Source organism: Scomber japonicus, chromosome 16, assembly GCF_027409825.1.
Source record: "Scomber japonicus isolate fScoJap1 chromosome 16, fScoJap1.pri, whole genome shotgun sequence".
In the NCBI taxonomy this organism is placed as follows: domain Eukaryota; kingdom Metazoa; phylum Chordata; class Actinopteri; order Scombriformes; family Scombridae; genus Scomber; species Scomber japonicus.
In genome coordinates this window covers 23,558,414-23,576,463 of record NC_070593.1, presented here as the reverse complement: position 1 = coordinate 23,576,463, position 18,050 = coordinate 23,558,414, and the positions used below count along the sequence as shown (strand labels likewise).

At 39.2% G+C, this 18,050-nt stretch overlaps 1 protein-coding gene across 1 annotated transcript in view; it reads left to right on the top strand.

The window, feature by feature from the left end:
- The window catches only part of pdss2 (prenyl (decaprenyl) diphosphate synthase, subunit 2), a 34,074-nt gene that overhangs the window by 8,404 nt on the left and 7,620 nt on the right, over positions 1-18,050 (top strand). The window contains exons 2-4 of the mRNA XM_053335514.1: positions 540-674; positions 7,006-7,204; positions 13,486-13,560. Coding sequence (XP_053191489.1) covers positions 540-674; positions 7,006-7,204; positions 13,486-13,560 — 409 coding nt within the window. The remainder of the gene's footprint in view (positions 1-539; positions 675-7,005; positions 7,205-13,485; positions 13,561-18,050) is intronic.

Genomic DNA, 18,050 nt, shown 5'->3' with positions numbered 1-18,050 from the left:
CCACCTGAGGCTCTAGGAAATTGTGATGACCATTTAAAGAAAAAAAAGTCTTACATTTCATCAACTGACTGAAAACTAAATTTGATGAAATTGATCGATTGGAAAAAAAGAAATTAATCAATAATGAAAATGATTGTGTGAATGATTTCATAGCTTATACCACGTGTCATTATTAGTTATAGGTAAGTAAGAGTATACAATAACAATATATCAATATTATATCAAAATTGTGATATCAGACTAGATATTGTATTAGACTAGAAGTGTTGTTTTTGCATTACAATAAAGTGATTACATTTTCTGACTTTACCAGACTGATCTCACTGTTCTATTATTTTCCTTTACCCACTTCATTTCCTTATCCACATTACTGATGAGTATTTATCACAAATCATCCTTACAATAATGTCAATATCAATGTATTTGGTCATTTGATTGTATCATATCACCCAGCCTTTGTGAAGACTATACAATTGAATAGTAAAATCTTTTGATAACTTGCTAATATATTTTTTGTGTCCTGTAATGTTTCCATACAGAGGCTTTGTCTACGACAGCAAGAACAACCTTCAGATGAGGGGACTGGTCGTCCTGCTCATATCGAAAGCCGCTGGGCCGAGCCACACAGCCTCAGATCTCCTGGCTCAGGACATGGTCAGCGGCATCTACCCCAGGTAAATCAATCTGAAGTTACTGACATGGGATTGAGGGTTCAGGCCGGCATTGATCTACACTAGCTCAAGAGTCATAGGAAGGCAAATAAAGGATTACCTATTCTGTAACTGAACTTAAAAATCTTAAGTTCAGTTTAGATGAAGCTTAAGTCTAAATATCTAAAATGATAAGCTGGCTCTGGCTTTTGTTTTGGTGTGTTGATGTCACACTTCTTGAACACCTCAGTCTGTTTGACTTTACGACTCAAGAGGGTGCAAGTATCAACATCTGCAGCCCTCCCATGCCGGTGATTCCCTATAGCATGACTAAGTGTGAAAAATGTAATTTGTTGCTATTACTCTTGTGGTTGCTAAGGAGCTAATTGGCAAATCATTATATAAAAGACATTATGCCCTTGAGGGTTTTCTTGAATGCTTAATGGTATCTTCCAATCTTAATCACAGTTAAAGTGTCGTATTGGGAGAATCATACCACAGGTAGTTTTCACCAAGCAACTTCATCAGTCAAATGCATTAAAATCATGCCAGTTATTCAAATCCACAGATTTTTTTCTAAATGCCATCTGTTACCAGAGCTTCGCTGACAATCTGTCTACCTTCCACATATTTTTATCCTCTTCTACATACTATTTGGAATTAAAGTGATGTGGGCAGTAAACATGCAAAACATTGTATTTCAGAGGCATAAATGTGCATGGCAAGCAGACCATGAAAGGCGATTCCTTTTGTCCGTGTCGCATGGTTGCTGAAGAATAAATAGGGAAATAAAATCCTTGTGTCAGGTAATTCTATCTTGTCCTGTGTGGTTATAGTCTGTATCATTTCCTGTAAATGAAGCACTGCATCATCTTGTGAATGTGATGGAATGTGGGGGGGAATACAGCCACAGTTACAAGGTGGGGGGGATTTTTATTTTATTTGGTTTTATTTAGATTGTAGCTAATTCAAAAAGTCATTTCAGTAGCTCCTTTCATGGCTTCCCCTGCAGCCGTTGCTGTGGATTTAACCTGCCAGAAAGTTAGGTAATGTACAATGTATTAGACTGGAAAATGTACTTGAAAAAAAACTTGCCTGTCAGATATGTGGCAAAATTACCATAGGACACAAAGGTACTTTTATTGGTGCTTTATAAATATGGTATGGTATATGAATGTTTGTATTTGTCCTTGTGCGTCATAATTGTATTTATAGTGTTGTGTTACAGACGCCACATTGGACAAGACAATCTCAATGCAAACAACTTGTGGACGTTTCGTGGTCCTAACTGTATACTTTCAGCCATGGTAGTGACTCTAGGGATAGCAATGTTTGTCAGTCAACTGGTCTACCACGTTGGTTCAGACTGAAATATCTCAACAACTATTTGATCGATTGCTATAAAATTTGCACAGACATTTATGATCCCCAGAAGATGAATCTTAATGACTTGGGTAAAGCTCTTACTTTTCATCCAACATCAACAACAGGCCAAAGTAAATATCTCAACATCTGTAAGATGGATTGGGATAAAATTTGATACATTCCCCAGAGGATGAATGCTGATGACTTTAGTGATTTGTATCCTCTAGCAGCACGATGAGGGTGACAGTTTTAGTTTTCAGTTAAATATCTCAACAACTTTTGAATGTATTGTCATGAAATTGAATGGTGATATCCATGCTTCCCAGAGGATGAGCCTTAATAACTTTCGTGATCCTCTGACTTTTCATGCGGCGCTGTGATGAAGCCATTTTTTAGTTTATGACCAAATACCTGCATTACTAAGCAATTTCCATTAGCCTCAGCTATACTTTGAGTTGAGGGCTAATTAGCAGATGTTCACATGCTAAACTGACTCACTGAATGTAATGATGATTGATAACTGAACCATAAAAACAGCCTGCAGGTAAAGTGAGAATAAAGTTGAAATATATAAGGATTCACTGTTAAAAGCCAATAATTGTATTTGAACACTCATTTAACAGTAGAAGTACGTGACCTGAAGAGGTTTTTATAGGCAGCAAAGCCATTATTTGCACTTACTTATGTGTCATTATTCTGTATTTTGACACCACCCTCTGCCAAATTTACTTCATCACAACTGCTAAAGAGATCCGAAAACAAATTCTCTATCCCAGTTATCTTTCCAACAGAGCTCCTTTCAATGAGTATTACAGCCACACAGAGCAGGTAGCGTGGATGTAGACTTTTTATATTATAAATGGTAGAAATGACTTCCTGAAATCTCTGGAATAGATGTTAAACTCCACCATTTGTTGATTTTATTTTTACATATTTAAATGCCAAGTGCTAAATGTGGTATCAATTTGCCTCTGTTAAAACGCTTCAGGTAGAACCCTCAGGTCTGTTCTGGCTTTCTTAACACACGTCAGCTACCAGCATACAGCTCAGAACTGGCTGTGGGTGTGTGCCAAGTGGTTTCCAGAAGTGACTGCTGTGTTTGGCGTGGTTGTGCACTGCGTGTCTGAAAGGCTTCTTTCTTACTGTGAGCTGGCACAAGGCACATGTGTGTAGTGGAGTCGTGTCTGCGCAGAAACATCCTAATATTAGAACTAATTGGAATAAAGCAGGCGTCATGGAAGCGCTCGAGTCCGGTCGCGTTCGACCCGTGAGGCCGAGCCGTCGCTACAGGACAAGTTATTACACACTCACCTCATGTCATGACCTGGCACTCACATCCCTGTGTGACACCGGATCACTGAATCCAACATGCATTCCCTCACTCGTGTGTGTGATGGATAGTCCAAACCCAAAAACACACACACACACACACACACACACACACAGCATGACTTGATCACCTCATTTGCACTATCTTGCTCCGTCTCTCTCTCCCACCCACAGTACTCCCCCCACCTCTCCTGGGCTCATTAGCACCTCTGCTGATGGCAAGATGGAAGGATGGAGGGAGTCGGGGTGGGGCGGGTTTGGGGGGTGATTGAAACCTCCGGGGGATGGTCTCCTCCCTCCTGACAGGCAGCATTTGTAAAACATTTCCCACTCTGCTGCCTGACACTTATGATTCACCAAAGCACCACAATGATAGATAGATGGATAGATGGATAGATGGATAGATAGATAGATGGATAGATAGACAAATAGATAGATAGATAGACAGACGGACAGACCCTCACAGATAGTCCAACTTGTACCCAACACACCTTTTAATTTCTTGTGAAAAATGAACACATTGCGCTGGCCGTCTGATGGACAGGCCACCTCTTTAAATCACACACAGGGACACACTCAGATCTGCAAGGCTGTATTTGATGGCGAGGCAGACTGCGGAGGGAGGAAAATGGAACAGAACAGTCAGGACAAGGGGCGTGGTGAGGGGCGTTACACCTCAGCAAGATGGCATCGGTTGCTATGCAACTGGGCACCAAAGCTATTTATACACCAGCCCCCTTGTCCCCCTTTTTTCCTCCCCAAGCTCCACTTCTACTGATCAGGACTGCTAGATTGGAGGCACAGCTTTGGGATATATATGCAGCAGGGTTCCACCAATATGGATTTTTGGAGGCTGAAACTTTGTACCTTTGCTCATTACTTTAAATTCACAAATTCAAAGTGTATCCAAGGGTTGTGTGTTTCCTCATAGTTCATTCCTGTCAGGGTGGAAATCCCTCTTACAGGTCCATCATGGCCATCATGAGACACCACAAGTGCCTGCTGAAAGCAAGACTAATTGAAATGTGATCTGTCCATTCACTCTCCAAAACAGAGATTGTATTACGATGATATAGATGGTGAGACTGTATCAATTTGTCCATTATCAGAGATTTTTCCATACCATTACCGTCATAGATATACTTTCAATATACTTGGCTGTGTTAGGTCATTGTGTATAATGTTGCAGATTAATCAGCAGAACTATTTTATGCTTCTATGAATTAGAGCTGAAACTATTTATAATTCATAAATCAATTGAAAATTAATCAACTATGTTGATAATCCATTAATCATTGTTCATGCCACATTACCAAGTTCTAGCCTCTCAGTAGTGAGGATGTTCTGCTTTTCTTTGTCTTATATGAAAATAAATAAATGATATTTGTGGGTTTTGGACTGTTGGTCAGACTAATAAGTAGTTTGTGCTGTAGAAAAATTGTGATGGCCATTTTCCCTGTTGCCTGACATTTTAGATTTTTTCTAAACATTTTCAATTCATTGAGAAAATAACATGCAGATTAATTGATACTGAACATAATTGTTAGTTGCAGCCCTTCTCTAAGTATTGGATTCCTGCATCAAATGTGATAAACTACCTTGATTCACTAATTAGCTTAAACATTTTTTTTCGTCTGGTTATTTTAGCCATAACCATATATTGATAGAGCAACATAAAATAATGCATAGTCATAGTCAAAAGTGTTTCAAATCTGGAGCGCTGTGGTAATCGAATGGTTACTGTGCATGCCACATAATGGTAGTGTCCCTGGTTCGATTCTAGCAAGGGACCTTTGCTGCAAGTCACTCCCCCCCTCTCTCTCCCTGTTTATGCCATCAAAAAACAAATCTTTAAAAAAAAAAAAAAAAAACTCAATATGTATCACTAAATAAGCAACAATCAATGTCTTGAGGTGTTATTTTGTATGCTTTTACTTCTCCAAAACTCTCTGTCCAACTCTGGTCCAAATATTACTCAATTCTGATTGGTGCACGGAAATATGTGACATCACCGTTTTCGCAGTGCCCTTCCCAGCTCAAACTAAGACCTTGGTAGATATTTTCATGTTGGACCCCATCACTCATACTAAGAGGCTGATTGAGAAAATAGGTTTTCAGGGTCTTTAAGGTCACTCTCAGAGATAATACATTGGTGTAACCGTATGTAGTGTATAAAAGCTGCTACATCTGTGAGTCTAAACATGCGTGTGTGCATTGAAAGGGCTGCTGTCAATACATTGTTAATATGCTGAGTGAGATATGCTGTTTTATTATTAGATATAACATAGTAGCTGCTAATTAGACATGTATTAACACTGTTTTGCACCTTAATGTCACAGTCGCATCTTCACGTGAAGCCGAAAGCATGACGAGATGCCAGGTTTATCACAGATTCTCCTTTTTATTGTTGTTTTTTGCTAACGAAACAAGCAATCTGACAGTTGGAACTCGGAACAAATTTTAAAAACGTCATTTCTACGACTCCAAAGTGAGTCTCAGCTCTTTGTCTTGTTCCTCTTGTTGTAACAATGATCTCTCCTCTTGAGACCCGTGGAGCGTGGCCATCACTCCGAGACACCTTGACTGTCAATCTGTTAATTTCCTCTTATTTAAACCCTGAACTTATTAACTCTCATTCGGGGCGACTGTGTTGTTGCTCTGCGTCACCGAGCAGAGAAACCAACCAGACAATGGGTGTGATTGAGAGGCGAAATAGATGACATTATTGAATTTTAATCACATCTTTTTTGACACCAACGTTGAACACGGCAATTACCTGGCTACAAGACGTCTGTATTTGTGTGTGTGTGTGTGTGTGTTGCAAGGGCCTTGAGCGCAGAGCAGATGACTGGCTCATCAGGTTCTCACAGCGACTGAAAGAAGGTCGTAAGTGGCTATCAGCGCACCCAACCCTGTCTGGATGGATCCCTCCTGTCGCAGCGTGGCGAGCTCCTTCCATATGGAGAGGGGCCTAATTATCCTCCACCAATGACTGAATCAACATTTGATTATATCCTCCCTAAGGCTGCGCTGAAAGGCTTCTATTCAAAGGCCACTTTTATGTCTTTTCTCTCATAATCAAGAATGGCTGGTATTTGCTAATGATAAGTTTAATTTCTTTTTTTAACACAACCCCTGACACACGGCGAGGCGAGATGTCAGATACATCTGCTGGTTTATGCCCTCGAGTATACGGATTTTGACTCGGAAGATTTTTAAACCAAATTTTTGCTTATAGAGGAATCTCTTGTGTTTTGTTAAAAGTTGTTTTGTCAGTAAATGTTTCAGATCGTCTTTGAATGAACTGTAGTAATCCCAACAGTCTTCATTTGGAGCATGGTTGTAAAGTCAGAATGAATAACAAGACTCCAGTGTCTGAATATTGCAGTTTTATTGATGTTTTCCCTTTTGGTGAGATAGATGAAATAAAGCCCCCACACATTCCTTGTTTTGACTGATTCTTTCATGGTGAACACCTGTACGTGACGCTGTGAATGAGTTTCCACACTCAGGATGCCTCCGTGTTTCTCAAGCATGAGACAATGAAAAGCTCTCTAATTGTGAAGCCTCTGGAACGCCTGTCTTACAATCTGTCGATTAATAAAAAGCTGTGATCTTTTTAATTGATCCTTTTTATGTGTTTCCATGTCTTGTTTCGTAGCCAGCGGAATCTGGCAGAAATCACAGAGCTGATCCACACGGCGTTCCTGGTGCATCGCGGGATCGTCGATCTGAAAGAGTGGACGGTTTCAGATGGCCCGCTGAAGGATATGCAGTTTGGGAATAAGATGGCTGTCCTCAGCGGGGATTTCCTGCTAGCCAATGCTTGTACCGGACTGGCCCAGTTGGATAACACTAAGGTACCTTGTCTGTCTGTCAGAAACAAACTGTACCCCTGAGAAATATCTGACCTGACATCAGTGATATTAATGAGAATCATTGCTGTCTTAATAGGCGCTCCCAGTGGCCCTTGCAGCTCCACATATCAGTGTCAGTCTTCATCACTACATCTTTTTTTCCTGCTCGCATCACATCCAAACTCTGACATCTCCCAGTTGCAATCATTATAACTAGCAGGATTTCAACTGATCATCAAATGTATGTAATATTAGTGATTTTAGACATATTTTACTTCTTTTATCCAGAGCGGAATACCCGCAGTTCAGCCTACTGTTATTCCCTTTAGTAAAACAACATTAAAATTGTAATCTGTAATATCCTCATGTTTTTTTTTATTTGATCTGAATCGCTGTAGCATGTAGCAGTGTATCGTTGATGTAGCATAATATTTAATGCAGAGATATTGGAGTGTTTTTGGTGCTTTCATTTAACTCTCAGCATGAAGGTCAATAAGTCAACTTCTCAAAATGTGGAATTAATTCTTCTAACAAGGTTAGCCTGGTTCAAGAGTATTGAGTCACCACTCAGAGAAATCAGAGCCTAGTAGACAAGATTGAGAATGCAGGACGTCGTTTTCTTACATAGTTACATGCATTGAAAAAGGCAACAGGAAAATTGTGACACAGTATGGATGTCATTGACACAGACTTACAGAAATAACTCTGATATCAACATATTTCTTTGGTTTAGAGCGGCAATGATTAGTCGATTAACTGAGTCATTTTTAAGAAAAAATGGCAAACTCATCTTGTTCCTCCTTCTTAAATTTTTGTTTTGTTTTATTATAATAGTCCTCAGTGGTCGGAAACTGAGTATCTTTGGGTTGTGGACTGCAGTTTGGGACAAATTTACAGTTGAATCTTGGGCTTTGGGAAACCACCCAATTAATCGATTGATCAAGAAAATAAATGACAGATTAATTGATGATGAAAATAATCATTAGTTGCAGCCCTACTTTGATTAATGTTAAAAATGTTAACTACTCCTAGAAACTGCTACTGCATACTGATGTGGCAGGACTGATAGGACACTTACTTCTGATCGGTTAAGGCAAAATAAAACAACATAACCCCTGCCCCTCTACCAATCGGGAGTCAGTGAACATGAACACAGTGTCAGACTGAGTGAATGAAGTGAAACAAAATGGTAATTCAGTGTGATTATCAGACTATAACAAGGTGAAAGAAAAAACATATGCAACACAAAATCATGTGTATTATTCTGACTTAAAAAAAAAAATCTAATCTTTGCTATATTTTTGGGAAATACTGCAGTTCTACCTCTTGAAACCTCTAAGAAGAATTAAATGAAATGGTTTGAGAGGAGAAAATCTGTCTTTTGTTGAGCCAGACTCAGACAACCTTTGACGAGGGGTCCTACGAAGACGCTGTTCAGCTAAGATCACAAGGCAGGAAGATTAGGAATCAAAGGTGTAGCCAAAGCTCTGAGGGCTTTTCTTAAGATGTCATGGTGTGGTGGAGCTCTGCTCAGCCATGGTGAATATAACTGCTAATACCAAGTACCTGGTGTCTCTTAAAACAACATCACTTGTCCTTTCTCACAGCACACATTTCAGAATCTTCCTTCAGTCAGTTAGATAAAAGCTCAGGTATTTGATGACCTGCAGCTTGTTTTGTATGTTGGAGAATGTGGTCAGGAGACTCCATTGATTCGTACACCACGGGAATCCCTCTTATTGAGTTTTCAGTTTTGGACGTATGTGTGGAGGTGGTCTCGTAAGTGCACCACAGATCATATCTGCTACGTCGCTTGGTAACCCCTCGCTGACAGAATCTGTCACCACACCGCTCCGTCAGAATGCGGTCGCTTGAGTGGATCAAAATAACCGTCTCCCCTCCCCGTGTGCCATCAGCCAGACCAGCCCTTATCACCTTCCTTGCCGTTTCGTATTCAGCGCACACAGTCTGGGTTTATGTCTGTTGTACGGCAGCCAAACGAAACCCGACCAAAAAAATATGACAGAAGTCGTATTCATGGAGCTTCTTCTGTAGGAAACATTGCAGTGGAGAAATCAGCATTCCCTTTATGAATGAAAGATAATTTTAAAGGTGTGGCTTTTCCTTTGCTGTGCTAATTGGCTTTCATTAGGATTTGTCACTGCATCAGGATGATGAGAGATAATTGTCACACTGTGGCCAAGCTACAAATTACTGTAATGGAACTCATACTTTTGTTTCCCTGGAAGATGGGGGGGAAAAACACACTGAGAATGAAATGAAGGCAGATCTGCTGATGACTTGAGCTAATGATGATTTAATTTCATTAACTATACAATCACGCCGAGCAACTTTGCATTGGTTTAATCAAGTTTTGGAGCATCTTTTCCTTCAGTTTGGCTCATTTTCAAGATGAGAACAATGCCATTCGAACAAATGATTGTACAGCAGCTTTTTTTTTTCTTGTTCTCCTCACAAACCTGCGATGCTGTTCATTAGGAGCATGAAAGTAATCTGAAGCAACCACAGGAAACGGCCCCCAAAGTGGAAGTTTTTAAAGGTAATAAGGACACATGATAGCCAGCAGTTACTCATGTTCGAAAAGGTTAGCAAAACAAAATGAACCCAGGGCAAACCACAGAATGCACTTATGCTCATATTCAGCTGTTTTTCATGTGTGTTTCAGTGGTATGAACACAAGGGAAATTATATTATGGCGAGCAGCACTGATGAGTCCATCATGCTTAGATAAAGTTACAAGAATGGGATTGGTTTTGATCAAAGTTTCGACCTGGCTGGATTTTAGGTTTAGCAAAATCCTGTTTTCTTAACCTCCCATTTACGAGTTTGTGCTTTTAGTCATAAACCATGCTTATTAATTTAACCCCAACAAAGTATGCAGAAGTTAAGTTGTATATATTGTTGAAGATAAAAGAGAACTAACCGTTTAAGTCACATTTGATTCTAAAAAACATCAAAATCTTGAGAAATCTAGTTACTATTCTACAGTAGGTCCACTTAGTTGTTCTTGAGCTTTTGACTGCACTACCACCCTCATCTGCCGACAGAACCGTCAACTGCTTTTCAGCTTTTAAGCCAGCATAGACTTGTCATTGCAAGCTACAGTTCCATGACAACTGAGAAAGCAACATCTGATGATAAAGATGATGTGATATGATTGAGAGCTCCAGAAAAACAAGTAAGTAGATCTTGAGATAATACTTTTTGTTTAGGAGTTTACCTCCAGAATAGTGTGGATGTAGCTTCCTGTTTTAACTACTGATAAAAACAAAGGAATTCATTTTAAATCATGCAGATCCATTGCCGTCCAACATCACTGCCACGTAATACAATAACAAACTGAATTTCACAGACTATGTTGATACCATATGCAAGAAAGCCAGTCAGATTATTTCTCATTAGAAAATTAAGGGGTTTCGAAGTAGGTCATAATGCTCTGGAAGAAGTGTAAATCAGCTTGATGGAGGGCAAACGAGTGTGGCGCACAAAAATATGTTGATTAGGGGGAAAATTGTAGGTCACCAACAAAAAAATCACTGGATATGCTCTGTATAATATATCCCCTCCACTCTGAACTTGAATGAATATCTTCGGGACAGCACCACTAAACTCTTCTGGTGAACAAAATGATACATACGGGATATTTTTTATCAAGTGCAGTCAATATAATAGACAGACAGCGCCAACTTTATCCTCATGCCAGGAAATTTCATTATATCAACTTCTGCAGACAGGATTTGGGTTGCATTCTCTATTTTTACTGTGTCATATTACTGTTTATATGGTGTTTTCTTCCTTTTCTTTAAAAACATTTTTTACTGTCGACCGTGTTTACTGGTGAGATGAAGACACATTTACATCTCCTGGTGGCACAATGATGTTGTATTCTAATGGATTTCAATGGGGATTTCGGTGGATTTGCTGAGACTGTGTGAAAACATCGGTTGGCAATGAGGCAGGTGATTAAAACAGAGCCAGAGGAAGTGTGGTATTAATGCAAAATCAAAGTGTTTCCCTGTACAGATTAACGCAACATTTGCAAACTTAGCATCAGAGACGTTATACATATAGTAACTAGGAATGGAAATGGAGGGTTATCTACAATAGTTGTGGTTTTCAAACTGCATCCAAACTGGTTCAGCTCCAGGATGAAAAAAGATGAACACAAATATATTGTTGCAATTTTAAACTTACCCTTAGGCAAATACAGTAAAGGCTGTATAAGATTTAATTTTCTCTCATTAGCATCTACTAATTATCCAATATTTATAGCCTTGTAACAGCATCAAAGTGTCTGAAACTGAGTGGAGTTCTACTCTGGTATAAAAAACATGTCACAGTCTCCTTAACAGTGAATTGTCTCAGTTTTCTTGCAGCCTGTGTGTGGTCACTACACCATATCGTCTTATTACACAGTGTGACAGATGAGTAATTCTTGGAGCTTTCTAAGTTTTTCTCATAAAGCAATCTTTTTTTTTTTTTTTGTTCTTTTAAGGCAGTGAGTGCGATGGAGATTGTGTGTCGTGGCCTTGAGAGGAAACCTATGCCGCTACTTGTATAAACTGTAAAGTAATCTCGCCGTGAAGCTCCGGTTTCTTCCCCCTCGCAGACCTGTCGGCAAAACACGATCTGGCTGGATTTGGGAATGGAGTAAGGGGGAGGCAGAGGGAGAGCTTATCTGATACTTTCCAAAAAAAGACCCCCACTGGCCCCCACTTCCCAAGGCAGGCAGAGACACCACATCTGGTAATACTGTAGGCACATTGTCCTTCCAGGTCTGTGGGCGAAGCTCTGGTTTCCTGAATATTTTCCCCCAGCGGATTCAGTTACCCAAAGGGCACTGCGAGGCTGACGGAGCAGCCAGCGTCACCAGACTTTTCTGATGAACCAAGGATGTCTGGGATGAGCTGAAGGAGCTCTAAATTTAACCTCATTCATCTGAACTGTACAGACATGGCATCGAGTTCTCTGCCCACGCTGTTCGGTGGTTGTGAATGAAGGACGGACAGATCGACTAAAGATTTGTACTCATTCATCAGATATTCACCTTAAAAGATGCAGCCTCTCATCTGAAGGTTGATAAGGGGGCTGGTAGTGTTTCTGGAAGCTAAAATGTAGTCATGCATGCCCCCTGTAAGAGGAAACGGGCAACTGCAGTCTTAAACAAACAAATCACAGGCCTCCACAAGGCTTTACCAAAAGAGACAATGTGACATTTTTTTAGTTTTTTATTAAGCTGTCACTCCTTTTTAATGTTTTTATTGTTGAAATAGCAAGTTAAATATTCTCTGGTGTCTGTTTCCCAAAAGCTTAACTTGTACTGGTTAGTTCCCATCTTCCCCAACAGCTTTAAACCCATTTTCTTTTATGTCCTTACTCCTCTTATTGTGTCCCTTCTGCAGACACTTAAAAATGTAAAAATACTCGAAATATGAATTGATTAATATACAAATCAGCCACACTTGGAGGTATTTAGTGAAATAAACCTTCAAATAACTTGTGGATTGGAGGAATAGGAGAGTAATGACTGACCACATCACAATGTCCGATCATTGCTCCAAAATCTTGTTAACCCCTCTGCTCTCTGGACACCGTCTTATTTCGTCCCACCATCTGCCTTTCAGCTCAATTTCAGCCCCTCAAAATCGCACAGACACCGGATCCGGCTCTGTTGAAGCATCTCAACTGGACATCGCCGCTATAAATACAAAGTATAATGAATGAAGCCGAGCCTGAACCTCCTTTATGAAATCAACAGGCGCTCCCCCCACAGCCTAATAATGAGCAGCTGAGTTTGCAGCAGTTCACCAGGTTCCAACCCCACTCTCGCCTCCGATTTATTCACCAAACCAGCTGCTCCGATGAGAGCGCGGTTTGCGGGTGCCTCAATCAGGGGAAATTGTGGTTTTTAATTACAAACGTCACGGATGAAGCGAGTGGCGTGTCAGTTTTGATCTACCTCATTTACATCTACATTTTAGGATTAATCGATGCCGTTATCCAGAGTGATTATAATGAAGAAGAGGGTTACCGGTTCAGTGCCCGAGCCCAAGGACACATCAGCAGGACATGTAGATTACTGGGCAGATCAGATCTGTAGTCTTTGGCTTAAGAAATGATCACCTGGCAACCTTTCTACCTGTTTCCATCCCATAGTTTTAATGAACGTGTCTAAATATGCCATTCTGATGTCCTGTTAATGCTTGAAGATTGATATTTGAGCCCAAATGTCTGATGTTTTTTCTGTTTTTTCTGTTTGACAGGTGGTTGAACTGATCTCCAGTGCCATTGGTGATTTAGTTCAAGGAATCTACTACGAGAATTCCAATAACACAGAGGTAAAACATTTATTTTCCTTCTGTTGATCTACTTTGATGTGGTGCCGAATGCAGAGTCAAAAAATCTGTACGAGTTCATGAAAGGAATCAGCATTGTGTCCAACAAAATAACAGGAAATGGTCCTTTAAAGTTTGGTGGACTCAATTTGAATGAGTGATACAATATGGGTGATTCAGGTCAATAATAAAGGCAAATTCAAATGAATAGCACATTTTGTACATACAGTAATGGGATGTGGGAATGATTTACTATACATAGAGATATACATTTAAAAAGAAAGATTCAAGACAAATTCAAAAACTGATTTTTTTTTAAAAGGATAAATTAAAATAACAAATAGGGATGTGATATATTGTTTTTATTGTCAACAAATTCCTTGAAAAGACCACAACTAATAGTTAAACATTGTTCGGTATCCAAAGCCTCATATTTCTTATTCATGTGTGCCAAGAGCTCCATTGTTATCCAAAAACATTTCAACACAATGAGCCACACAGTTACATACATCATCCTGGTGCTGTAAATATTCACTAGAATAGGAAAGGTATATTCATCTGCAGCTTAAAATAGACCCCCTGAAAACTACAGTGTCCAGTTGTTCTGGTGAATTGTAAAGATGAGCCCCTTATGTAAATGACACTTCATATTTAAATATATATACAGCACTTTTTTTCCTTCTCAGGTTTTTATTGAGTTTTCACAAAGATATAAACAGGGCGGCACATTATCATAAACCCCAAAAATATGAAAAGATACACACACAAATAAAAAAATAGTGTAGTTGTCTGGAAATATTTCAATATTCATATAAATATATTTTCACCAGGTACTTCTTTTTAAATGTATTCTCTTTGAAAGGTAAAAGGTAAGTCAACTTTCTCAACAAAAATGTCACTGTTGCTGTTTTGGAATGTGTACATACTGTAAACCTATTATCTGGTACCAACTTTCTTACTTGCTGCAAGTAAAACTTTTTCTCTCATCATGACATCTTCAATGTTCCCAAGATAAATCACAAGAGAGGAATTTGGGATTACAAACCCCAAAATATTTTTAACAACTGCATTAACATTTTCCCAATATATATTTATCTTTGTACAATTCCAGAAAATATGTGAGTGGTCGGCCTCCACGCTCCCACACAGCCTCCTAACAGTGTTGTTGTGCACAAAGCTGCCTGCTTTTTATTTTGGGTGTTATGAGAAAGCGAGTTAAATTCTCCCAACAGAATTCCCTCCATACTAGTGAGCTTGTGGATATACATCGTGTCTCACACATTTAATACAGTGCTTCCTCTGTTATTTGAATCTTTAACTCTGCTTTCCATTTTGCTTTTATGTAGAGCGTTGCTTCCTCCCAAAGCTTGGTAGAAAGCAGAGATGACCTGAGGCCCCCTCTTTCTGTCTGCATCCACAATCACCCCAAAGCTTGATAGAAAGCAGAAATGACCCGAGGCCTTTTCTTTTTGTATGCATCCACAATCACCCCGGTCACATTATTTGAAGTTTCATCTGGTTCTGACTTCATCTCTTTTGTAAAGTAGTCTCTTAAAGGACCAGTGTGTAGAATTTAGTGACATCTAGCAGTGAGCTTGAAGATTGCAACCAAGAGAATACACCTCCCCTCCCCTCCCCTTCCTAGTGTGTAGGAGAAGTTGTGGTCCCTGTGAAGCCGGTGTTTGGTCTGTCCATTTTGGACTACTGTAGAAACATGGCGGTGCAACATGTTCCTCCATGGAAGAGAACCCATATACTGTATGATATACAGTAAAGGACTCATTTTAAAGTAAACAATTCTCCTTAATTTTAATACACTTATCTTCCATTTCTGCCAAGTCCATTCCACTAGAGGTCACTCAATAGTACAGACTGCACCTTTAACTGCAAGTACTGTATCTAAAAAAACATTTGTATTGAGACCATAAAGTGATTTAGATCTTGGAAGCTCATGAATTCACCGCATCAAACTACACAGTGCCGTCATACCTTTTTGTGCTCATTCTTTTAATATTGGATCATGCACTGATGGCTTCAACTTTGATTAAAATGCAGACCACCTCAGTGTGTGAACCCCTCTCTTTCATTTGTATTTTTCCATTACCAAATATCATATTTCTAACGTAAATGCTACTATCGGATCCATAATATGTCTCAAAGACTCTATCAAATATTGCTCTTCCACAAGGATATAGGTCTCAAAGATGTGGGTCTTGTAAACCTGTGCCTCCCTTTCCATTTCTTTCCATCGAGACTAAGGTCGACACCAAAAGTCATGAGGTCTGAGTTGAGATCCGTAAAAATAGACTATGACAGACTACGGACTATGAATTTGTTTTGGGAAACATTAGTTGGGAAATAGTGTAATAAATATAGGAGCTTAGGTAGAATATGAATGTTAACCATTTGTATTGTGACACTGAAGTCTAAAGGGAGGGTAAACCACCTTTCAACATCTTTTTGGATGTTTTCATCAGTTTTGTTATAATTAGTTTCAGGGTGTGATTTGTGAAAGAATTAGGAGGGAGGAGGTTTTTGAAAATGTTTTATTCATGAAAATAAATCAGAACACAGGTGGCCTCTATAGACTATGAAGTATATTAGGCTTTTACTTGCTTTTTTTTTTATTTGAACTTGACCACTGTATTTGTAGGAATGTTTTAATCAATTTTTAAACATTTTAATTCATTAAGTAGCACAGTATTTCCACTCTCAGCAATGTGATGTCCTGTTCATGCTTTGTCCTTTCCTCATGTGGACATATAAGAGGTGTGATCATATACAACAAAACCAAAGGTTAAATGTTAATTACCCAAAACACTCCTTTCAGTACTGTGGATGTCGACAAGACATGTCAATACACTTAATGACATTCTTGCAAGTCACTGTTTAATTCAGCTCAATGTGCAGCAAACTTCAGTATTGAATTAAAAAAAAATCACAACATGCAACAGCACAACTTACTGTCATCATAAGAATAAGCATGTGACAGTCTATGCCTACTTGTCAGACTAAGAAAACTGTGTGCTGTGATGAAGAAGTCTTCTTTTTCTGCTTTCCCACGGAGGGGTCATCTGCAGTGTGTCATCCCTCTCTCACCCACATCTCTGCAAATCTCCAAGCAGGGAGGGAGGCAACCCCAGATTCATTTACTGCGTCATCACGTAGCCTAGACGTTGTCTTTATTGTCAGTGTTGACAGTAAAAGTCAGCTTCTGATTTTAATGTTAACGCTAATGACTGTTCTCATGTTGCAGTGCTTTAGATTTTTTTAAATAGGCTATTTTTATTTTAGATATCTTACATGGTCTGTGAGTGAAGCAACATAAATCACTATGAGGGCGATACAGTTTTGTCCCCACTGGGTATAAAAATAACCCAGAGCAGAGGCAGGGATATATAGACCAGAGGGGGGGGGGGAAATCCCCTCCATCCTTCCAGCAAATTGCAGTCTGATTCGGTTTCAAACATGTTGGAAAGCATTTTGGTTATAGTTATACCAAGAAAGAATTACATTTCAGATTATATGCGTCTGTGATTTGTTGGGATAGATAATAATTAAATGAAAGAATTTGTGTTGTTATATTCTCTTTATACTACGAGTAGTGTCCATATGTTTCAAATAGGTTCATTAGGTTTGGGATATACTGGATATGTCTGGTTGTTCAAGAAAAATAATGACATCATCTGCAAAATGTCCAATGATATCTGTATTTTCTTTCCCCGCTGTATTGACAGCTTCAGCATATAAAGCAAAGAGAGTAGGAGAAAGACAACAGACCTGGCCTGAACCTCTCTCCAACTGAATCCAGTTAGATAGGTTTCCATTTACCTTAATCCCAGCTGTAGGCTCATGATAGATAGTTTTAATATACTGAATCACATTTGCATCATCTGAACCAAATCTCTTAAGTACTTCATAACACTCTTTCTGTATTCAAACTAATCAGAACCATATACTTGTATCCTTGGTTTTTCTAATATTGTGTTAGACGCCCACTTATAAATTCAGTTTGATCTTCATTGATCAGCTCTGGTAAGAGAGTCTCACATCTTTTTGCAAGTAACTGAGGTTAATAGTCTACATATAAAGGTGAGATTGACCTAAACTTTTTACATTGTTCTTTGTCTTTGCCTTCCTTAGGTAAAATGGTAATAATTGCTACCTTCTCTGATAGGGGAGCTCTCTTTAAGGGTCCATTTAAAACAGGACAAAAGCAGAGGTGTTACCTCCTTCTTAAAGGCTGTATACCATTCTAATTGAAACAATCACTGCCTGCTGATTTACTGGTGTTTGGTCTACTGATTGCAGCTTCTAGCTCTTTAACTGTAAATTGTGACATAACTATTCTGCATTTCACCAATAGATGGCAGGTCGCGCGTGTTAAGAAAATGTCTTTGTTCTTCCGGCAGCTGATGGTGGTTTGGAATCAAATAACTCATAGTACTCAAATATCCTTTCTATCACATCTGGTTCATGTAATAATTGGTTGG